The 24,778-nt window shown below is 39.1% G+C and overlaps 1 protein-coding gene across 1 annotated transcript in view; it reads left to right on the forward strand.

Annotated features, from left to right (window-relative positions):
* Positions 1-24,526, forward strand: part of LOC149267168 (annexin Gh1-like) — a 39,518-nt gene extending 14,992 nt beyond the window's left edge. Inside the window, exons 5-6 of the mRNA XM_089431673.1 lie at positions 22,934-23,023; positions 24,119-24,526. Coding sequence (XP_089287799.1) covers positions 22,934-23,023; positions 24,119-24,325 — 297 coding nt within the window. The 3' untranslated portion in view covers positions 24,326-24,526. The remainder of the gene's footprint in view (positions 1-22,933; positions 23,024-24,118) is intronic.
* The last annotated feature ends 252 nt before the right edge of the window (positions 24,527-24,778 follow it).

The following is a 24,778-nucleotide window of genomic DNA, read 5'->3' on the forward strand; positions in this document are numbered from 1 at the left end:
ACGGCAACAAGAAATACATACGAGGGTTTACCTCGTTCTCCAAGTCTCAACTGATCCACTGAATGGCTGACTCCGGCAAGCACTGCGAAAATCCCAACACAATCTGCTCTGTGTGGGCCAGCGTCTTGCCTCTAGGAGACTGCGTCACTTCTCTGCTGGATCGATTTGCCCTCAGAAGCTTCGACTTCAGCCCTCCCAGCTCAGAACATCGAACTCCCAGCAAAATCTTGAACTTCCCTCGATTATCTCGCACTGCCACTGCAAGAACCCTCTTGGCCTGTGTCAGCTCTGCGTGAGCCCCTTCCTGGGCTACGTAGGCCTTCACGCTGCCTCTCTGCCTGGTACTCGTTGGTTCGGAACTCCCTTTCGATCGAAGTCTCTGCTATTGCCTCTCTCACTGCAGCATATCACTTGTTCGATTTTCTCAGCAAACCTCACCCCAAAAAAATCGAACTAACTGATCTCTCAAGTGTATCTCCAACTGACCCTCAAGCCTCCTCTTATACTTTTCTTGTTGATGAATCAACGACCAAGATTAAATCTCTAATCAACGACTAAGATTAAAACAAACTTGATCTTGGTCACTTAGAAGTTTCTCACCCATATTCTTGTAAATACTCATTAATATTTTTATTTTCCCAAGTTTAGACTAAGGAACCCATTAAAATATTAATTATTTTAATAACTCCTAATTCGGGTGGAATTTCTCCAAACGATTTCTGGGTCTTGGAGATCTCATGTGTTCTAGCCCTTCCACAAAATTTCGGAGCTAGAGCACATCCATTGCTACCCAAAATCAACAATTCCATCCTAGCTTCCACGAATTGCCAATCTTAGCTTCCACACAATAGCTGCTACCACACAAAGAACAAATTGGAGCTTTTGGAGTCGCCATCACACAAATGTTTGAAACAACGAGTAAGGAAGAATCAACCAGTACAAGGGTAGTTGCCGCCGTTAGCAAAATTGGGTTTTTGGAGTTTGGAGTTGGGAAGAGATGGTCAGCCATGTGAATAGGCCACCAAGAGGAGCCAAAAGTTGACCTGCTCACAATTTATTCCCTTTGTTAAAGAAGGCTCTTTCTTTATCTTTTTCATCATTAGACTCACTTTTTTCATTGGCCATAAGAGTCGAAAACATTGTCTTTAATGATTGTGATGGAATATTGTTGAGTATAAACAGAATATTATTGTATTTGGAAGGCAAGTTGTTTAATGAAACAATATTGTGTTCATCTTCTACTACTTTGGTACTTGTGTTTGTTTGCTGTTATATTAATGTATGGTATGCATAATATGGCTGGAAATAGATTCATCTTTACCCATTTCTAATGCAAAAAAGTCTTCCATTAATGAAAATTTTGCATTATGTGATTTTTTTCCCAACCAATTTTATCAATTGCTCCCATACTTTGAGCCTTTTGTCAAATCCAAATGGTGGAGTTGATTATCAGACATTGCTAAACCATATTGGCATTTTCTTTGTTTTCTATAATTGTTGACTCCACCAATTTTTCATACCATATGGGTTTGTTTCTGTACCACTAACAATGTTCTATACATTAATGCTCATTGAATGCAATCATTTTGCACGTGTTAATTTTGTTTGTTTGTTTTTTTTTTTCCATTGAATTCCTCTAACATCACATGTTTTTTCATTTTTCAGATAAATGTTTTTTGCTAGATAGAACAATAATTCAAAATACTCTATTATGTTTTTGCCATAAAAAAATCATCTTTTAAAGATAAAAAAATACCTTTGTAATTGCTTTTCATGGGTTAGGGTATGAACTCTTTGTTCAAGGCATGAAATGTAGTCTACCTTTGAAATTGGAATGTGATTTTTCTTTGCCTCTAAAATTCCTCTTTTGCTTTTAGCATCTCTTGTCTCAAAAAATAGAGCTTTATCATTTTCTTTGCAATGTTTTGCATATGGTATCCTCTTCTTCATTTTCAAATTCCCTATTTCGTGGCTCTTAATGGGTAAATTTTGTTGTATGGGTGTATTCCCCCTCTTCCTTGGGTGTTTGTAGGTTGGGATGCCTTTGTTTTTTTTCTCGTGGAGGGTCAAAAATATGCTTGTTGGGAGAAAGTTATGTCTTCCTATCTTGTCCAAATCCTTTGAGTGAATTGTGTATCTTCTTTTCCCTAGAGTGTGATTTCTATATGACGACTCTTCCTTTTGACATGTCCTCTCTTCCTTTGTATGACCAAGGTTTCTTGTATGGTCTTCTTCAATGTGTGGGTTAGTGGATGTCATTTGCCCTATGTTCGATGAATTTGTTCAAGTCAATATGGCCAGATGTTGGTCCTAGTTGTTTCTTCTATCTATTGGCTTCTTCCATCAATTTCTCCAAAGTGAGAAGTCTTTTCTCCATCTCTATGAGCCTTCTTGTATGAGTCTCCTCATGTCTCCATGAGGTAGGCCAAAGGGGACTAATTCACCCTTTGAATATGCTATTGGCCGCCTTCTAAACATAGTCAATTTTCAAAGTAATTTCTGCTTCAGTATTCAATCCCACTACTTGAAAACAACAGAGAACCTTCTAGTTCTATGCTGATAATTTGCATCATTGCCTATTGCACTAAGTTAAGGAATTAGCTCCATCTAATCTCCAAGTCACTGTTGCGTCTATATAGCAACTTTTCCAAAAGCCTAACACTTTGCCTCCATTTCACTTAAACATGATGAAGAGCACTTGAACTACTCTAATATCTCTTGTAGTTGTCATGGTAGTGATAGTGGTGAAGAGAACCAAAATTGTCTCAAAATCATCTTTGATACCACCTTTCTTTCGAAAAGTGGTGAAAAGTATGCTTTGATACCACTTGTCATAGACCTATAGTATACTTGTATTTTTCTTTGCAAACTCGAGTTTCTCCATTGTCTGTTTTGGCCTTTGAGGTTGTGCGGTATGGCCTTATCTCAGTTGCAAGGGCTTGGCCAACTTGTGCCTACTACAACTAGATTACACCTCTTAACTTAAGGTTTGCCTATAACTTTGCCTTAAGCTACAATCTATAAAATGCAACAAGTCCTACTCAACCGAGTTCATTCAACAATATACACACATCTAATTGTGGCCTTTAAACATCCCAACAATACTTTAATGTGTAGCCAATATATCAATAGTTGGTCCATGCAAAGCAAAGAAAGCAATAATAACATCCAACGATTGTAAAGAATCCACAATGCACATGTATGGGTGGCACCCAAGGCAGGGGCCTTAAAATGAAGAATGTTAAAGATATACAATAAGGGAGTTGCAACCTCTTGCTTGCAATTCTATTACATATGTACAATATGTTAAGGCAATATTACCTTTTGTCTATTTCCCAACACACTTGCACGATCCAACCCTTGAAGAATTTGTAGGTCTACTTACTTCAAGTCTTATCTACTTCTCATTCAACCAATGCAATTCACTCTATTTTGCCAATCCTAAATTAACACAATCACAAAGCTTCTTTACACTTGGGTGGATGATGATGAATGATTGATCGATTCCTTGACACCTTTGAGGCATTTGCTATTTATGCAAGACTTGTCTTGCATTTGCAAGCCCCTCCAAGACTAAATGGACCTAAGCGCCCACATTGCCAACTTCCACTGTGCCTTATGATGCCTCTACCCTCTTCATGACCATCCAACATCTAATGGTGCACTCTGTTGCCGCAAATCTAGCAGGTCTTGGAGAGGGGTATGCCACAAGGTTATCACTAGACCAAGTGACAACAATAAGCTAGTAGCCGACTGTCACCACAACTACTACCCCCCGCTCTTTATGGATTTTCACCAATGGGAAGAGTCTTGCTATAAGGTCACCTACAATATATATTCTAGGCTTTAAATGTATAAGGTGACTTAAAATCTTCTAAGAGAAAGACACAATTTAGGTACTAAGCTCCAACTATGAAGAGGAGGCAATTTGCTTTCCTTAGAGAGGCTAAATTTGGGCAACACAAGACCTAGGGTTTGATTGATAGGTTAGTTGGAATGGACAAAGGTCAAAGAGTTAAGAAAGGGTTTCCCACAATGTGTTTTAACAAGGTTATGGCACATGAAACCCTCAAGAAGCCCTCAAGTTGAAGCTATAACCAAACTAGGGTTTTACCCTAGGGAAAACAACTAGGGCAAGAGAAATTATGGATGAAATTGGAATGAATGCCCACCGAGGGGAATAATTTTGAGGCAACCACTACAACCCTTGATGTTTAGACTTTCCAAGACCAAAAATCTCCCTTTCCAATCAATCTCACTAAGCCCTAGTTGGCTACTTGGCCTTAGGAGGGCTGAATTAGAGAGAAAAAAAAATTCAAAATCATGGATAAAATATGACTTGATCATCAACACTGGGTGGCTAGTGCCTATTCCTAGGCTTGATGGAGTCTATGGATTCTTTAGGTTGGCTAAAACTTTGAAAGGAGTAAGCATATTTGATGCCCTATTATCAAAACCCTAACTATTACCTTTGTGAGGGATCAAAATTCACTTGGGAGAGCTAATGTAAGATCACCAAGGGGATTGTCATTCACATATCATACAATGAGTAATGCATGCAATAATATGACCTAGCTTCCATAAAATTTATATTCAACAAAATTAGGGCATAATATTCAACCTATATCACCAATTTATTCCATACATTAGATATGAAATAATTAAAAAAAAGACACTTACAAGACAATAAGCATGTATAATCTAATCATTGTTCCAAGGCAACTTCTCCAAAGATAAGAATATAGCTCCAAGACAAAATATGCTCCATAGATCACATCTCTCCAATGGGTACAAGAGGCCGAAATTCTCAAGTAGAGAGGCCAAATTCACAAGTGATGATAATGAGAAAAGAAATGGTCCTCTCTATTTATATGAGGAGAAGTCTCTAAGTAGCCTAGAAGCCCCTAAAAGACAAGTAAAATCACAATAGAACCTTCGGTTACATGCCAACCCAACTAGCTTAGACATAAAATCAAATGAAAGCCCACACGTGTGAGTTGTGAGGACTCATAAGGCCAATGTCATCCATGAAATAAGCTCCAAGTGGCAAGCATTGAGGCTTTTGAGTGCCATGTGTGGTGTATAAGCCTCTAAAAATCATAATTTGAGGGTTGTCCCTAAAATTTCCATCAATATCCCTATGTGGTCCCTGAGATCCACTTGGGGACCAACATGTGGTCTCTTGGGTCTCGAATTGCTCAAAATTTCCATAACTAGTCCATTGTTGAGGGCTTTCTAGGTGCTAATAGCCCTCCCAAGTCTCTAAAGGTGAGACCATCCTCATCTGGGCCCTGAATCAACTGCCACCCTTCAAAAGGTGCTAAGTCCGACCTAAGAGGATGTTGGTCAAGGTGTATAATCCTAAAGAATCGTCAAATGTAGTGCAAAGTGGCAGAACATCTTGGGTACAAGAGGTGCCCAGGGGTAGGTATGATGTGTTGCTACTGATCGGAGACCCAAGGCTCTCAATGCCTCACTTGTGGCTGCCAATATACTTCTTTGGGGCCTGGGTACCTATGGGTAAGGTGCGCAAGTCATTATTTGCTTAACCATTTGACAAGTACAACATAAATTCTAGTGAAATCAACAAATCATCAGGGATATTTTGCATCTAAGTGAATCGAGCTTGAATGTAAAGGGCTATTGGCTTCCCTTCCAAAATTGGGGCCTTGAACTCGCAATGGTGTTTCCTCTCTAGGTAGGAGTGGCTAAAGGACAACTCTATTAGGTGTTTCCAGCCCCCAAGGGGAAGTAACATTTCCTTAGTCCCCCCTTCAGTTGATTGGTGTTAGTGAATAATGATGGTATGGAGGGGAGAAGACTTCATGGCCATGTGGCATGGTCAAAGGGACCAACATTATGGGGATCCACTTCCTGACCATATAGATGTGAGGAGGGAGCAATCATGGATGCATGGGTTACCAACTTGACCTTTGTTTTTCCACCTCTCTTGTGCACCTTTTACTTTTGCTTGATTTTTCTTTGTATTATTGCTTGTAGCTCAAAGGGTTAGAGCTTTGCTTTGAATGATGTATAACAATTGTATTACTCTTAAGGATGAGTCATTTCATTGCTCATCGGGGTTGGAACATGCAAGGGTTCCTTTTTATGATGTAATGGAGCAACATGCGCTCAGGAACCGGGTGATGGCCATAATGAGTGAGGTAGAGCTCATGCTAGGCTTTTGCCCACGTGTTAATGTGTATGTCCTAACTATCTTTTGCATTTTAATATTCTTTTATTTTATTTTGTGGCCATAATATGCTTTTTCCTTTTCTTTTGGTTGCATCAACCTCCTAGGCAAAGTTCCGGGCCCTACCCAGGTATGAGGATGTATGGGTGCCAAATCCCAGAGAACCAATGGTTAGTTGAACTCGAAGAGTGGAGGTGGAATAAGGGCTCATAATGTAAGATGGAAAGTGTTAAGTATGGAATAAGGATAGATGGAGCACTATCTCAATCAAGGCTTCCCAAGTAGCGTCCTTTCTATTCTGATTGAGCCATTAGGGGAGGTCCCATTGGACTAGGATCGAAGATTAAGCCCCCATTTAAGGTGAGGGAACAAGATCACGGTCAAAACCCCTCTTTCTTCTAAGTCACCCCGTAATCCATATCAAAAGCCCAAATGCAAACAATCGTAAGCACCTGATTGCAAAATGAATAAAGTACCTTTTGATCAGGAACCCACCTTCATCCATGTGCTCTTGCCGGATGAGTGAGAAGCATATTACTGATGTAGGTGGCAGATAATGATACGTCATTAGCTAGTGGTGGCTGGCAGGGGCTGCATGGCTGAGCAACCAAATGCGGAGAATGGGAGAAAAATTTCCTCCTATAGGGTCACCCATTTTGGTGGGTAACACACCCAACCATAGTTTTAAAAACCGGTCAGGCTCAAGTGGAAATCAACGAAACTGGCCTGTCAGACACTCAAGTTTGCTAACCAGAGCAATAAACCCGATTCATGGCTAGTTAGGACCGGTTAGGTACCAAACTGACTGGTTTTGGTACCACTAACTGGCTGGTTTGGTACCTAATCCGTCCTAACTGATCGAGTCTATAAAAAACCGGCCACCTTGGAATAAGCATGCATTGGTTTTGTAATTCTAAAGCAAAAGACGTGCTGTTGGTGAGAGGGATATCGAGTCTAAATTTTCCACTCCCAAGATGCTCCTTGATGCTCCCTAATGGTAATGTTAAATTCTTAAAGTAAAAGGATGAAAATGAAAGATAAAGGAAAATGTCACTTTTACTTAAATTTTTAACATTACCATGAAATGACTCGAGATGTTTGAGAGTGGTTCCAACCTCATCAGGTTTCATATGGAGAAAATAAAATTTCATTTCCCATTCAAAATTCAACAGACTTAACAATTTTTAGGATTTCAGGATCAATGGGATTGTGGCATTTCATTAGATTATATCACGTTTGAGGATATGTGATTGGCATTTAATCAAGAGCACCAAGCCCTACATGTACGTTGGTGTTGGTGGTGTTGATTGTTGAATTCCTTTGTCATGGCCTTAGCAAAAATGTTATTATAGGGAAACTCGATGAGTTATTATCAAGCAATCAAGTTAATGTGGAAGCTTGAGTTTGATGAGTGATCATGTTGATCGGTGATTTGTAGTACGATAGTGGCCTAGTAGCTTGAGTTGTGGCATTGCTTTTGGGTTCTATAGGCCATTTAGAGCTTAATTGCTTATGTATTTTGTTGATAATATGCTGCGCACTCAATACCATTTTGATATATGCACCCTCACATGGTATATAGATCAGCAAGCTTTTCATATTTTGTCTCTAATGGTTTGGAATCATGGTTTGTAATCTTAAAAATATTATTTTTTCATTAAAAATTAATTATTTTATGTATTTTTTCCAATTCTTGTTTATTGAATCTACTTCAATTTGGTTTGATCCGGTTCCGGTTCAAATCATGGATAGATAGGTGGCCAGTTCGAAACTTGGTTTCGTTTTTTAAAACAATGTACGCAACATCTGCATTCAACTATGCCTAGTAAGTCCTACAAGTGTGCTTACAAATGTGTTCAAGTGCTCCTAGTAGCATGTCAAAGTGCGTCTAGTGGATGTGTACCCAACTAGTGCATCCCGTGATTGTTCTGCATAAAGACTTGTGCTTGAAGGCAACTTTGTTAAAACCCCAAGTGTGGAATGCCCAACTTTTGGGGTCAACATGTAGCTCAGCCCCATTCAAGTTCTTTATGCCAATCTTGTTCATCATGCATCATATTTGTAGGTTGGATGGGGTCATTTTCCATAACCCCCAATTTGCCTTCTCTTGCCAAGTTCCCTTTCAAACTTCTCTTGGTTTGTTAAGCTAATGTGAGTTGCCAATGGTTGTGATGGACCTAATCTATAAGTAAGGGTGTCCAGCATATTGGTGGCATGCCTTGCCAATAGGCGAAGGCACTTCAAAATTGACTCTTCTAGCCATCAACCTTATGTCAAGTCTATTTGTGCTAGTTAGTGACAGTTGAGGTGATCATGTATTAGAGGTGTTCAAAACCATTCAAGGATAGGGCCTTACATCTCCCCCCCACTAAAAGTCGTTGTTGCCCCTATAAACATCCTCAGTAACTTACTATCCCTTGAGTCTATTGTCTAGACTCATGCATTCGTCTACCGTTGGCTTCTCTATCAACTCGACATTGCCGTTGACATAATTACTTGTGCAATTGCTCACTATCCATTGCTTCCTTTAAACAAAGCATTTTTTTTTCCTACTCTGTCGCAATGCTCTTGGATGCCTATGTTGCTGTTGCATACCAAGTGTCCACTGCTACTACAACTGCCTTTTGCTGCTATAGCAACTCAAATCTCTACTAAGAAAGTTGTGCAATTGTCCAGGTGTCACACTTTCCAGGCTTACTAATGCTTTTGTACTTTTGGCCACTCCGCGATGCTTTCATACATTAAACTAATCCAAGACTGTTGGAATAGAGGTGTCCCGAAGCCAACTCCCTAAGAAGGTACTTAATCATGCTCAAACCAACAACTTCTCTTTGCACTTCATTCTGTCTGTACAACTTTGTTGGACGAAGGCAAGATCAACCACCTTTACCTCCAAATTGTCAAGTCACCTACTACAACCCAATATTTCTAACTCCTTCACTGGTCTTGACACCTTTTCTTGGTGCATTTAGGCTATTCCGCTAACTTCTAAGTGGTAAGCTAAGCTTCCATAAGACAACTACTAATGAGAAGAGGGTGGTAGATGGCCATTGCGGCCATTGCCCTCAAATGGTCCAATAGTTTGTCCAAAGTCTAATAAGTGTGATGAGCCAGCCAAAAAATAATTCCATACCTTTTGCTGAAGAGAGGCACATCTGCACTAGTGCTTTCGTTGCCTTCAACCGACAATCTCATGATCTTCGACTCATCTTGGCAATCATCCTCAAATTTCCCAAGGATCGCTTTGCCTCATCCAGGTCCCCATATATGAAGGAGGGAAAATATCTTTATTTTCAACTTGGTCTATTTTCCTATTTGAACAAGCTTGGTTGAATGCACATATTACTTGGTTGACTCCTTTGCTTTGGCATTGTCATTGTGGTTGCACAAGGAAAGGTATTTAGCTTTTCCTGAAGCCTGTCTAGTTGCCTTGCACTTATGCACTAGCACCTCCTTCCCACTGTCTTATTTCTTGGACAACAAATTTCCTAAATTGGAAATAATGTGGAGAAGAAGATGGTCTCCACATATCATTTTTCTTACAAAATGACTCCTCTATCAACCTTTTACTAATTTTGGCATCTCAGCTGATACCCTAGGTTCCATTACCTGCTTCTAGGCAGTGAGCTATTTGTGGTGGAAAGTGGTTGTTAAGGCCACCTCCATTTGGCAACAATTGTGTCTAAGGCTTTGTCCAACGTCCATTATAGGATTCAACCTAACAAATTTTTGACCTTCTATCATGGGTGTGCCTAAAATTGCTATTAAGGTACACAAAACTTGCAAGGTGCCCATTGATGTTTGGTTGTGTTGTGTTGTGCCTTCTTCCCTTTTATCAATGGACATTTACTAGCTTAATGGTTCCTTGCATACACCCATCAAGCAATATCCTTACTAGCTTTCTTGCCAACTTTTCTAGATAGGTTAGACCTTTTGAGTCTAAGGCAATATTTCCTTCTACCTACTTTCCAATAGAGTTGCACAATCCAACCCTTGAATATATGTTAGCTTCTTATTACTTTTAATATGTTCTCTTCATCAAACAATTACCAAAACATAAATATAAAGATCACAAGAAGACAATGAACACAAGATATAGGCTCCAAGTCAGGGAAAAACCCCACAATGGGAAAACCCAATCAACTCTTCTCTTCTTATAGAATCAGATCAAAGTGAGAAATCTAGGACCAAAAACCAAGACCAAGACCTTCCACAAGACCCAAGTCAGCCCTCCTTGAAGCCTTCCTCAATCAAGTCAAGTCCAATAAAGTCAACGAAGGTCATAGCTTCTTCCAATCAAGATTTCAGCCCTGCAACTTTGTAGAGTTGCCCCAACACCTTCGCAAAAACAAAATTTCGGCCCTATAGCTTGCAAAGTTTCCCCAACACTTCGCACATGTGAACAAAGATGGACAAAAATCTTGATTTCTCTTCTTTCCAGACCTTCTCTCTCTCTCCTTTGATTCTTGCTCTTTCTTCTTTGAATTTCGCTTGCCTTCTAGCTCTTTCTTCTTTGAATTTCGCTTGCCTTCTAGCTCTTTCTTACACAAAAATCAAAGTTGCCAAGTGATGATGAAACGAGGTCGAACTTCTCTCTATATATACACATCCAGAGGGTCGAATGGGTCTCTTATAGGGTCGACTTGTCTAGCCAGGGCTGACTTGGTCTTGTGGAGATAAAATTGACTATTTTGACTTAAATAAAATTCTCTTTCCACTTTCTTTCAAAAGTCCAAATGGGACTTGACTCGAGTACAATAAATTGAATCATGACAAATATTTTTTTTAACTCAATAAACCCTAGAAGCATGAAGACCATGCTTGACTAAATGAAATAATAATGAATTCTTTTCTTCTTTTGCTTTTAAATGAAAAATACAATGATACAAGTACAATGATAGTTATTAAGACCGAACCTAGTTAACTAGGGAGGTATTCGTAATTACAAAACCGGATACGAGGATACTCAAATTGAAATATTCTCATAAGAAGAGTTCAGATTGATAAGCCATTATCAAACATCAACATCATAACCAACATTGTCAAATTGCAATATAGCAAGACCTTGACTAACAAACTCTAACTCTCCCCTATATTAGAGCACAATGCTAGGAGGCATACATTTGGACACCACCACAACCACCTCTCAAGGCACATATCCTATCTAGATGTTCACTAGGTATGTCCTTATAGGACTATTCTTATCTTGGATTCCCAATCCTCAAAGAATATTAATCCTCTTTGACTAATCTTATCTTGGATACCCTCTTTTATCCTCAAAGAGTATCAATCCATGGGACTACTACCTATCTTGGATTCCAAATCCTCAAGGAGTATCAGTCCTAGATGCTTATCCAATCCTCCATTCTCCCTACTAGTGCCTTAACTAGACTTACGGTTGGTATTCTTGGTCTAGTGCATGACACATGGAGAATATGATTACCCTCATCACTTCCTCTCAATCAGGGAGGAGATCCTTACTCCCTCTCAACCAGGGATACATAACCACAAGTCTTAGCTTGTCTCATACTTCATCAATACATCAACTACTAGTTCTTCCGTGGAGATATAATAGTAGTTGCAAGGGCTCCTATCTCGCTTCATCATATCATCCCCGAGCTTCAACCTTCCTAGATGTCATAGAGCCAAAATCTTTTCACAATCCAACTTCGTGACAAGGTTCTTGCCATCATCCTTTCAGATCGCTTTCCATCAACCATTATTTGTAGTGTTTATGATAAAAAATACCCTGTCAAATCAATTAATGTCGAACCAATTATAGTTCTTTCTATCCAACCTGGAAAATGAACTTCTTCTAGATCAACATCGAGTCCATCATGATCAACAAACCATCTCACGACTTTTTACATCAAATTGTTGCCTTTCTTTCCTTTATGGTGTACACATTTCTGCCATATATTCTTTCAGGAAGTCATATCCAAGCATCTTTTCTCAATATCAGAATTGCCAAATTATAATATGTTGGAAAATCAAAGATATTATATTAGGGTTTGATTCTCCTTTCTTGATAATTACTTGTGAGTGTGTTGGATTCTTTTACTTCTTTATTATCTTATCTTTCATCAAGCAATTACCATATTATGTGTGTATGAAGATCACAAAACAAGAGACACAAGATATAGGCACATGCCAGGGCAAAACCCCCCTCGAGGGGAAAACCTAGTCAAGATAATTCTTCCTTTTAGTAGTATTCTTTGAGACTCTTCACCCTAGACCAAGACCAAACTTTCCTTCCACACCAAGTCAACGTCCTAGATCTTCGACCCCTTCCAAGAACTTTGACTAGGCAACAACTTCCGGCAATAGGCAGCTTTTGGCAACAATGAAACTTAGGAGACTTCGATCTCCCAATCCAGACCATGAAACAGAGAGAGAGAGGCACCAAAATTTCGATTTTTCCTTTCTCCTTAGACTTCCCCAAACTCGCATTCACTTCGGCTTCCCAGCAACATACTTCGCACTCTTTCCCAGCTACAAGAGAACTTCACACTTCTTCTCAGCTACAAGAGAGATCGAACTTGTCTGAGAGAATGATGCTTCAAATGAATTCGATGACCTTCCTTTTATAGGATGCATGTGGGGTCGAATAGGGTCCTTAGGCTGACTTGATCTTCTTCTAGGCCGACATGGTGTGGAGGTTACATAATTCATATTTGACTCAATACTTAACCTTTTTACATGATTCTAAAGCCAAAGAAGGTTTAGGGTCTCTTTAAATGTACAATGACTCTATAGACCCAGAATAAATCCTAGAAGTCCTCAATGTGGACTTTGACCTAAAATATGGTGATCCAAGCATGAAACCCATGCTTTAATAAGTCACAATAATAATAATAAATTTTCTTTTGTTTATTCTTTTGACTAGTACATTACATGATGACACAAGTACATTAACATAGTTACATTTTCCAACATTATAAACTCTAGTCAAGGATTTGCTTCTTCTGAGATCAACATCCTTTTGCATGGACTATCTTCATATTGTACTAGAGTTCTTCATACTCTTCAGTTTTTAGTCATCAATCAATGTGTTCCTAAACCAATCAACAAGCTGCCATATCCTATCCATTAGGGTCTTTACAATTCCCTTTGAAGTTGTCATTGGTATTACTATCTTGCTTACGTTCTTCAAGAGATCATATTGGATGTTGATCAATGTCACCATGTGTTCTGCTCATCTATCATGCTTGTATATATCAAATAACCATATGGAAAAGTCCTGAATTTTCCAATCTAACCAAGACAGACCAAGCTCACACTTTCCAGTATATTTCTGCATCCAATTCTTCCTACAAATTTTTTTGAAGACATGAATCTACTTTATAATGGAGAGCTCTTTTCTAAAGATATTCATACAACCATCTAGATAACTCCTTTTGAACAAACTGCTTCTTTCTTTGAAGATGATGTCTAAGATGAGATTCCTTCTCTAAGATGAGAAATGATTCAATTATGCCTTCATGTTGCTTCTCGACTATCTTCATACTTTCAAACTTCTAGACTACTTTTGATACTGCCTCCATAATCTTCTAGTGGAATATACTCCTACCATGTCACAATGATTTTTCCATATACTGAAGAAACTTCTATGATGAGGGTTTTGTTACTGTCAGGGATCCTTGTGATCCTTTCCTGCTAATTGACTGTTTATGAACTGTGGAATGCTAGATGGTCTAAATCCTTTTATCCTTACTTTGCTAGATGATTGCTTCCAATAAAATGAAACTTCCAATGTTATGTGCTTCTTGCCATGATGTCATAATTTGCAAAATCCAAGACTCTTCTACAAATGTAACTACATATGCTACTCTAACTACCATCTTCTAATAAAAGAGAAAACAAACTGCTAGTAGACCTGGTAGTGGTGGAGTTCTTCAATAATAGAGATCCTTATGATCTTCATTCTTCGGCTTCTTTTCAGGTTCTTCATTTTCTTTAGCAATGTGAGCTCCACTTCTTTCCTTCCTCTTATTGTTCTTCCTGTTTTGAGGATCCTTGGGACAATCTCTTTTAAAGTGTCCATATTCATTGCACCCAAAGCATTGTACTTTGGACATGTGTTGCCTTCCACGTAGCTGATTTTTGTTATTGTTGTACTTTTGACGAGGTTCAAATCTTCCAAACTTTCCATTTTTCTTCTTTAATCTAGCAGCCAAAGCTTGAGACATTTCGTTGTTGGGTTCGGTGTCATCCTTGGCCTTCAATCTTGTTTCTTCTAGAATACACAATGCCCACAACTCAACGCAGTTTGGAGTGTCCTTTCTTGAATAGATGTTAGTCACAAAACTACTCCATTATGAAGGTAAAGCATTGAGTACACAAGTAGTTAATTTAGAATTGGAGATGACTTCTCCAAGCCCTTGTAGTTGATCCTTCAATTGTGAAATTTATATAATATATGAGGCTAAGTCTTCATCTTTCGATAACCTTGTTTTGTAAAACCGATTCCCCAAAGATATTTTTAGACCTATGACATTGATTACATAAAGTATTACCATCTTGTCATAGATTGCTTTAGATGTGCCCAAATCTGCAACAAAGGGGAGAAGATGATCTTTGATTGATTTAGTGAGAATCCTTTGAGCCGTAACTTCTCCTTTATTGTACTTGGAAAATTCTTAAGTCTTATCCTTCTTGTTTTGTAACGTTGCCTAGAACGTGGTCCATGACTTCATTTTCTATGAGAACCAAATCAATTCTCTTCTTCCATGCTTGAAAGTTTGATGATCGATCGAGTTTGTTGCCTTCCTTACAAAATGAAGTCATTTGATTAGAAGATTGAGGCACAAAGCAATAAAGTACTTGTCAAAATAGTGTCCTGCTTGATGATGGTGTCTTCAAATATCTTGATGCTCCCAAGATTCCATGAATCTTCAAAGATGTCGTAGAATGATGACTTCTAGGATGGCTGGTGCAATAGTAACTTCAAGTTGCTACAAAGATGAATGATGATGTTTCTAAGAGTGTAGATGATGTTTCCAAGAATGTTGATGTTCCTTAAATGATCATTTCTATGCCTTCCAAAATGACTGATAATCAAAGAACTTCCAAGAGAGAGATTAGTTAGATGATTTTCTTCAAAGTGGCAATGAGTAACCAAGAGCCTTCAATGATAGAGAGAGAGATGGATAACTGATGTAGTAGTCTTCCTTCAGGATGAATGATGGTCTTTGAGGCTTCTTCCTTAAGCCCTTCCTTATGTCCTTTACAAATGATGTCCTCCAAAGTAGCGTCTTCCACTTCTGCCAACAAGAGTGATCTTCAACCTGCCTTCTCCTCACCTTAGCTCTGGTACCATGTTGAGAAATCACTAGGGCAACCAATTAGGGTTGATTTTTCTTACTTGATAATTACTTGTGAATATATGTTAACTTCTTACTTTTATTATCTTCTCTTCATCAAACAATTACCAAGACATAAACATGAAGATCACAAGAAGACAATGAACACAAGATATAGGCTCCAAGCTAGGCAAAACCCCACAAGGGGGAAAACCCAGTCATATCTTCTCTTCTTATAGAATTAGATCAAAGTGAGAAATCCAGGACCAAAAACCAAGACCAAGACCTTCCACAAGACCCATGTTAGTCCTCTTTCAAGCCTTCCTCAATCAAGTCAACAAAGGTCATAACTTTTTACAATCACAAATTTGGCCCTACAACTTCAGCAAAGTTACCCCAACACCTTTGCAAAAACAAAATTTTGGTCCTGTAGCTCACGGAGTTGCCCCAACACTTCGCACATCAAAAGCCTCGATTTCTCTTCTTTCTAGAGCTTTTCTCTCTCTGCTTTGATTCTTGCTCTTTCTTACATAGAAATCGAAGTTTCCAAGTGATGATGAAATGAGGTCGAATTGCTCTCTATATACACATCTAGGAGGTTGAATGCGTCTCTTCCATGGCTGACTTGTCTAGGCAGAGCCGACTTGGTTTTGTGGAGACCAAGTTGACTATTTTGACTTAAAATAAAATCCTCTTTCCACTTTCTTTCAAAAGTTCAAATGGGACTTGACTCCAGTACAATAAATTGACTCATGACAAATAAATTTTTGACTCAATAAACCCTAGAAGCATGAACAACATGCTTGACTAAATGAAATAATAATAAATTCTTTTTCTTCTTTTTGCTTTTACATGAAAAATACAATGATACAAGTGCAATGATAATTATGAAGACCAAACCTAGTTACATTTTCCAACAAAAGCATCCAATATTTATACAAGAGTTGTCTTGCACTTCCAAGCCCTTCCAAGCCTAAGTGGACTCAAGTGCCTAGATTGCCAACTTTGATTGTGCTTGATGGGTCCTTTGCCGACTTCATGACTTGTTAACCATTGTACAATGTCCAATGGCGCGGCCAAAATGCACCCAACAAGTGTGTCCGACAGTGCAGCCAAGTATGTCTAGTGGATGCGTGCTTGACGAATGTGTGCATGGTGGATGTCCTCTCAATGAGTGTGTCCCATGGTCGCTCTTTACAAATTCTTATGCCTAAAGGTACTTCTATCATCTGTTGCAACCCTCAAGTGTAGAATGCCTAACTACTTATGTCTGCATGTAGGCCAATCACCCATGTCTATAAAAACTAGTCCAGTTCTCTATGCCACTTTGCCCATCATGCATAGTGCATGTTTGCAAATGAGGTTTCCCACGACAACCCTCTTTGCCTTTCCTTGGCAAGGTGCCTTCCAAGCTTCTCTTGGTCAAACCAACCAATGTCAGTTACCAAGGTTTGCGGTGTCCATTGTCTATGAGGAAGGGTGCTTGACATGTCTATGGCCTTACTAGTTGGCCAAGGCAGTCCAAGACTGACTCTCCTAGCCATCAACCTTACATCAAGTCTATCTATGCCAGTTAGTGACCACCAATGTGCTCATGCAACAGAGGTGCCTGAAGCCATTCAAGGCTAGGGCCTTGCACTAACCTTGTGGCGTGTGTAATGGCCCACAACAAACTATTTAAATAAATAATATTCTAGTCTTTTTTTTTCCCAAAATACTTAAATTGCCTTTAAGACAATCAAAATCACAAAGAAATCTCATTTGTCAAGGTCAAACAATTATCCCAACAGAAATATGAATTCAACTACATTAAGCATTGTAAGTTGACCAGTGTTGATAATATCGCCGAAATATCGGCGATATTCGGAAATATCGCGATATTTTCGGCGAGCCGAAATATCGCCGACAAAATATCGCGATATTTTCGGCGATATTTCATATCGCGATATTTCCGAAATATCGCCGATATTTCCGAAAATATCGCGCGATAATCGAAAATATCGCCCAGTGACTGTAAAATTTTTCCGCATGGCCTATAAAAATCCGATTTTGGTTTTTTTCCATATCATTTTCATTTTTTGTTGCTGGAGAAGGAAGGGGAGAGCTACGTGGTTTCTACCAAGGAGGGTTTGAGCGTTCTAGGCCCTAGTATTGATATGGTATTCATGGTAATGTTAAATTCTTAAAGTAAAAGTGACATTCTCCTTAATCTTCATTTTCATCCTTTTACTTAAATTTTTAACATTACCATGAAATGACTCAGGATGTTTGAGAGTGGTTCCGGCCTCATTGGATTTCATATGGAGAAAGTAGAATTTTAGATTTCATTCAAAATGCAGCAGACTTGTCAATTTTTTAGGATTTCAGGATTGCGAGTTTGTAATGTTTCCAGGTGACACCACTTGCCCAGGCTACCCCTGCCACCAGTAGAGGACGTGGTCTACCTCCTATAGCTCCTACTTCTAGTTCTTCAGCTTCTAGAGCATATCAAACTCCACTGCCAACTCCACCAACACCAACATCTACATCTAGAGGGAAAGGGAAAGCTGTGGCATTTTCTCGCAAGAGGGGTAGAGGAAATCAATAAGATTAGACTTTAGTTATTTTCTTATGTGCTTGTAAGTTGTACATGAACAATGAACATTGAATATTCAAGAATCAAGACCAAGCATATCACATTCTAATTTCTAAATAGTAAATTTTGATTCTATTTATTTTTTAAAGTGAACTATGAACTTTGAGAAGTAATTATATTTTAATTTGATTAGATAGGCTGCAACCTGCAATTTAATATGGATAAAAAACTATATTTCGGTATATATATATATATATATATATATATAAAATGTGTCCCCCGTGTCTTGTTTCCAGGTCGTTGTGTTTCGTATTGAATACTCGTATTTACGTGTCCTCCGTGTCTCGTGTCCTCGTGTCATGTGACTTAGCTTAGAAAATATTGATGTATTGTCTCCGTGGAGGGTGGAGTCTGAGGAGCCCCTCTTGGAGGAGTCACCTTCATGGTTAGAGCCAGTGGCAGTTGATCCATTAGAGCAGGGGCAGCAAGAGGAGGACTCGGAGTCAGAGGAGCAGCAGCACTCAGAGGAGCAGGAGGAGGAGGAGGACACTACGGGAGCATCGGCATCAACACCATCTGCTATAGATATAGGAGAACATAGCCCCATACCTAGCACTCATTATTTGACATTAGGTGCAGAGGCAGGGTCAGGGCTTCCTATTACTAGGGGCAAGCCTGGCAAACAACCCATCATGTTTTCCCGTAAAAGGGGGAGAGGGTAGTGATTTCAGATAGATAGTTGCTATTTTTATTTGTTATGCTACATATAACTCATGATGATGAGATATTTTTATATATGTGATGTTATTTTGTATTGGTTCTCCACATTTGAGTCCTTGAATGGACAATTATTAGGGATCAGTAGGATTTGGTATCGCCTTTGATGTATCATTTCTATTTGACATCATATATATTAGTGTTTTCTTCATATTTATGTGCCAATGTGTTTATTTCATGTTGTTATTGCTTTATATGTTTAAAATCTGAAAAAAAATGAATATATTATGCATTTTTTATGCTTGCCGATATTTGCCGATATTTTGCCGATATTTTCGCCGATATTGCCGATAAGATATTTTCTGGACCCTCGCCGATATTTTCCCGATACCGATATTATCAACACCATGGAACTCGTTGATTTGTATTTTAGCACTTAATCAACACCTCACATCAATACATGTAAGCGGCACCATTCTATGTAGGATATTAATGAAGTAGATACTTCTCACAATTCACACTATTCTTTGGCTAAGCATCCACAATTGGAAGTATCTATTCTGCCAGTCACCTAAGCATTTGCTCCCAATAACAGTAAATGGCTTGCTTATGCAGAGGCACTGGCACACAAGGTGTGAACAGGTTTCTAGAGATCTTTGAACCTTGGGGGGAAATAACACCAACCCCACTTTATCAACCAACCAAGCTCTATTGACATGATACTAACACATTGAAAATACTAGCTAAGAAAGTGAAGGCAACTTAGTAGTGGTTGTACACCACCAATATGCCAACACACTTCACACGTGATTTTGAACTATTCAATGTTGGTTGGTTTTTGAACAAAGTAAAATTTTCCATTTTTATATTTTTATGGGATAGTCTAGAATAGTAGAATGTTGTGTGCTTAGTGTAGACCCTTTCTTTTCTTGGTGGAGACTACTGTCCATGTCCTGTAACGTGTTTTGCATGGCCAACTTCTAATTATACAGTGATATGATGATGTAACTTTGCAGCCTAACCGTCTTCAACTAATTGCATGACGACATCAATTCTGTATGGGTCATTTCACTCTTTGAGTGCTGGAAGGATTCCATCATTGACTAGGATTTTCTTAGAGGGGTTCATTGCAGACTAGGGAAAATGGATATTCCAGATTGTAAATTTGAGAGATATGGATATGCAATAGGGCACCAGTGCAAGTGAAATCAATGCACATTTGATCTGGAGCCGAGTAAGGAAACGTTAGTAAAGATCATAAAAAATGATGAATGGTAGCAAATGATAGATGTCTGGAAAGGCCGTGGATATAACTTTACCTTCCATGAATTGACCTATTCTACCATGTTGTTTTTCCACGATATTGGTGTCTAGGATAGAATATTAAGTCATTGATGCTACCAAATCAAGTATCACAACAAGTCTACATTGCACAACGGAATATAAACAACAATAAATCTACTAGTGCACAAAATATACACAACTTTTTACACAAATATGTACAACAACCCAACTTTGTTATATTAATCCAACTGAATAATACAATAGTCTAGGGCTCCTGTACTAGGGATAATGGCCCTCAAATATCCACTAGTACAAGAGTACAACAACAACTAGGGCTTGGTGTCTGTCGTGATGACCACCAATCTACCCTGAACAAAGTACTTTGACCGTCTAACTGATGTAGAGCTCCTCACAGCTGCCTTGGTCATACCTTGTACACATTTTTCCGGTCCGTCGGCTCCCGATCTGCAGCTGTCTCTATCAATGCACCAGTCCATTTGGCAACTGAATCTCGGTTCAAATCTGCTCTCTCGCTGACTGTTCGTCCTTAATGCATCAATACATCAAGACTCCTGTCAAGTTGTTCACAACTTTGTTCGTGAACAACTCTCGTCTGTCCACTGCTGCTCCTCAGCTACTTAGGGACTTCAGCCCACTATAGTCTTCTTGCGCTGCTCCAATGAAGACTAACATGGGGCACGGAGGGCTGCCACCTATCACTGCTAGAAGTACTTCTCCAACAGTGGACATGGGCTAGGAGGACTGCCCAACTTCTGCTATAAATGTCCTCCACATGACAAGTCTAGGGCTACTTAAACTGCTCCTGGATGATCAGACCTTTGAGCTCTTCTTCTGCCACTTCTAACAATTTCTTAGTCCATTAAGAGACTTGTTTCTTCGGGCTTGAAGCAAGCCTCTACAATCCTCCCAAGTTGTTCTTTAGGCTGCTCCAACTCTGCCTCATGTAGGCCCACCCTTGGTCTACTCTCGTGCTGTTCTCCAACAGACCATGACTGTCCAATACATGCTGTAGCAACTGCTCACTGTTTAGGGCATCCAACACCTTTGGTTACCCTTCCTCTTGGCTGTTAACAATCTCCCATAAACAGCCCACCTGGACCCTCATCCATCTAGCAGACAAATCAACTTAATTCAACATCAAACATACCTTTTAGGGCTGTGTACTGCTGTAGCTTTCATGACCTTGTCAGGGCTTCTAACAGTCCTTGTCATCCCTCTCCAAATGTCCCCAAAAGCTCTCTTACAGCTGCGGCCTCCCTCCCAATCTCAGCCGTCCGCTTCAGAGAGCTGCTGCCCAAACTCACTGCCTGTAGCATAGGTCTGCTCATGGGAATTAGGCCTTATGGTCCCTCCCACTAGCCCATAACAGGTCTGTTCCTTCACAAAGCTTGCAGCCTGCCAAAACAGAAAGGAAACTACCCTAAACATGCACAATAATCACCCTTAAACTTACCTCTGGACTGCGGCCTTCTGTCCACAATAGTTCTGACCCAACTGCTCCCAAAACTGGGCTTATGGCCCTCTTGAAATCACTGACTCAAGCTTCAGACCTTCTCCAATTGATCAGGTTCCTTGTGGCCCTCAAACCTGGGCAAGACATGCCACAAAACCATACCAAAACTGCCCAGAAATAGCACCCACCAGCTCGGCCTGCCCTTAGATGCACTCGGCCTCCAAAACAGTCATGAAGGATGCCAAACCTAGCCTCCTGAGTCCTTTCCCTTCGCTTGGAGTCTGCCGAGGCCTGCGGCTCAAACAAGTATCTTCTTCTGTTAATGTGAGCGCCTTTGTTGCTCCAAGATCTTTCCAAATCCCTCCACACATGAGTTATATTTATACTAACTCATGTGGCTCCAACAATTTGCCTTGGTGGGCTTGACAACCTGTCACAAGCCTCTAAATTCCAAGCTGACCTCTTCATGCACAAGCCCACACATTAACTTCAAAAATTCATATCTTGTTTTCTAGACATCAGATTTGAGTGATTTTGTTGCCTCCGGTTGCTCTCGAAGTCCTCTAACATCTCCATCACTCAAACTATCAAAACTAATCACGGATTCACACCCATAATCTTGGGTGCAAAGCCCACAGGCTTGGGTTCTAAGCCCTCAAGCCATACTTGTGTGCACAACCCACTGTCCTAGTGTTCGGAGTACCTCCCAAGCTACACATTGCAACATCCCATCCCCTTGTTGAATTGGCTATTCCTGAATTGCAGAGGCATCTATAATGATCTGGTGTTGTAATCAGTTCAATATGACATTGGAACTGACTAACAATGGGGAAATGCTTTCCTTGTAAGTTGCCATGGATATGACTTTTCTTATTAAGTTTACGGGAAGTTTTCTTTTTAGAGTGCTTCCTCTATAAGTTTTCCTTAGAGGTATGGGCAGGTATGGGCAGAAATTTCATATATATATATATATATATATATTTCAAGGAAATCTTTATGTTGGGCATTAGACAAAACCGGTTAATATGAGAAAGGCTGCGGAGATAAAGGCCATGCTAATTATGTTATGTATAACCACACAGATTATCTCATGTAAATAACATTTTTCAAAATATGATTTTTTGGGGATACTTCAATATTGTCAAGTATGTACTTAATGCTATAAGCAAGTTTTTATATGATATAGTTTCCTCTTTGAATCCCACTTCATCCAGAAACACGTAGAAAGGCCTTTTTGTGTACTTTTCATTGCTGTAGTCTAACAAGTACTCATATTCCAATGCATTAGTTGCCTTGCCTCTCTTCCTTTCCATTACGAGCAATTTATTTCTGATTTTTAACCATCTCATGAAAATTAGTTGAAGTTTCCGCGTTTAAGTTGTGTTTAGGACTTGAAGAGTCAAGCACCTGAAGATTTCCAAGATGCAGTGCGAGTTGTGATCAAGTGTATTTGCTGTCCTGAAAAACACTTCACAAAGGTGAGAAATATCATTTCGTTACTTTTAATTTGAGTAGTTAAAGCATCTTTCTATTGTCTACATTGTCAGCTTTCAAGTGGAAAAAGTGCAAAGACAATAACATTTTTAATATTAATTTAATCTTTAAATGCTTTTATTAGATCTTTCGGGACCCATGGGGAGCTATGAATACTAGCTTTTACATTTAACAATATCGGGAAGGACATTATGAGATTTTGTCTTTAAACGTTTTTGTTTGATATGTGGGACTCTGGGGAGCCATGAGTTGTGTATCCCAGCTTTTACATATACATGACATTTGATTTTCGAGGGAGTGATTATTTTATCATCTTTTCACAGATTTAATTTTCATTTGTATTGGAGTTAGTGATTTATATGTTCATAATTTTTAATAATTGTTTGCATTTTTTTTTTTTACAGAGTCACATGTTCTTTATTAGAGACTTACCCATGGGGTGCAGACCAATTGGTTTGTGTGGGGTTTAGTCCCATAGGGTTTCAGGTTCAAATTTCATTCGGGGGGTTGAGGGTGAGCGCCAATTGTGAGGTTTACACTTTCTCATGGGGTGTGCAGGCTTGATTCAGTGTCACATAATCCTTTTGGTGATATCATATTGATCATTAGAGACTCACCCATGAGGAGTAGACCAATTGGTTTGTGTGGGGTTTAGTCCCATAAGGTTTCATGTTCAAATTTCGTTAGGGGGGTTGAGGGTGAGAGCCAATTGTAAGGGTTACACTTTCCCATAAGGCATGAAGGCTTGATCCAGTGTCACTTAACCCTTTTGGTGATAGCATTTCACTGTTAGACAGATCATTCTTCCACCTAACATGTGGGCTTGCTTTGGCCTAGGTACACCCTAGTAAATGAAAAGAGAAAAAGAAAAGAAATATTAGAGATTTTTTATGTTCATTATTTTCAATAATTGTGAGGCTTAACTATTCTACCTGAGAAATATTTCAATGAGGTGTAAATGCAATGTAGGTGTAAATGCAATGTTTATTGATCAGTTTCTGTACATTGCAACATGGTCTAAATATAGCTTATGCCTGTAATGATAGGTTTTAAATTATAGCCTATGGTTCTGATGATAGGTTTTGCGCTTAGCGATAGAAAAACTCGGGACAGATGAAGATGCAATAACACGGGTGGTTGTAACACGTGCGGAAGTTGACATGAAGCATATCAAAGAGGCATATGCTAAGAGGACCAGCAAGACTTTGGAACATGCAATAGCGTCTGAAACCTCTGGAGACTATCAGGATTTTTTGCTTACATTGATAGGCAAAGATCATGCTTAAGCTCATTCATCCGAATGGCGCCTTTTGAAACATTTATGCCTGAAATGAAGAGCTTTAGAATCTTAATAATTTCAAGCACACAACCTGTAGACACTTTTCTTTGAGTAGTTTCAAAGTTGTCTCGACTCACTGGATCATAAATCTGTAAGTTTAGACCCTGGTGATTATAAGTATATATGCAAAATCATTTGTTATTGTTGACTTGATTTTGATTACACTATTTCTTTTTCATTGTTCTCCATTGGATCTACGTCATAAATCCCTAGACCTGCTATATAACACTCAACCCATACATGATACAACCTATTTTTTGGAAAAATTTACACATGCCATGATTTTTTTTTGCAGACATGCATTATAAATCAAGTCATAGAAGTTGTGATAGAGATGTTATTGACTGTTGGGAACCATGGCTTATTTTATGGGAGAGTTTCATCAAATTCCAATGCTAGG

The sequence above is a fragment of the Pinus tabuliformis genome, chromosome 6 (assembly GCF_031772625.1).
Source record: "Pinus tabuliformis cultivar Carrire ecotype Pingquan chromosome 6, CPIR1, whole genome shotgun sequence".
NCBI classification, from domain to species: Eukaryota; Viridiplantae; Streptophyta; class Pinopsida; order Pinales; family Pinaceae; genus Pinus; species Pinus tabuliformis.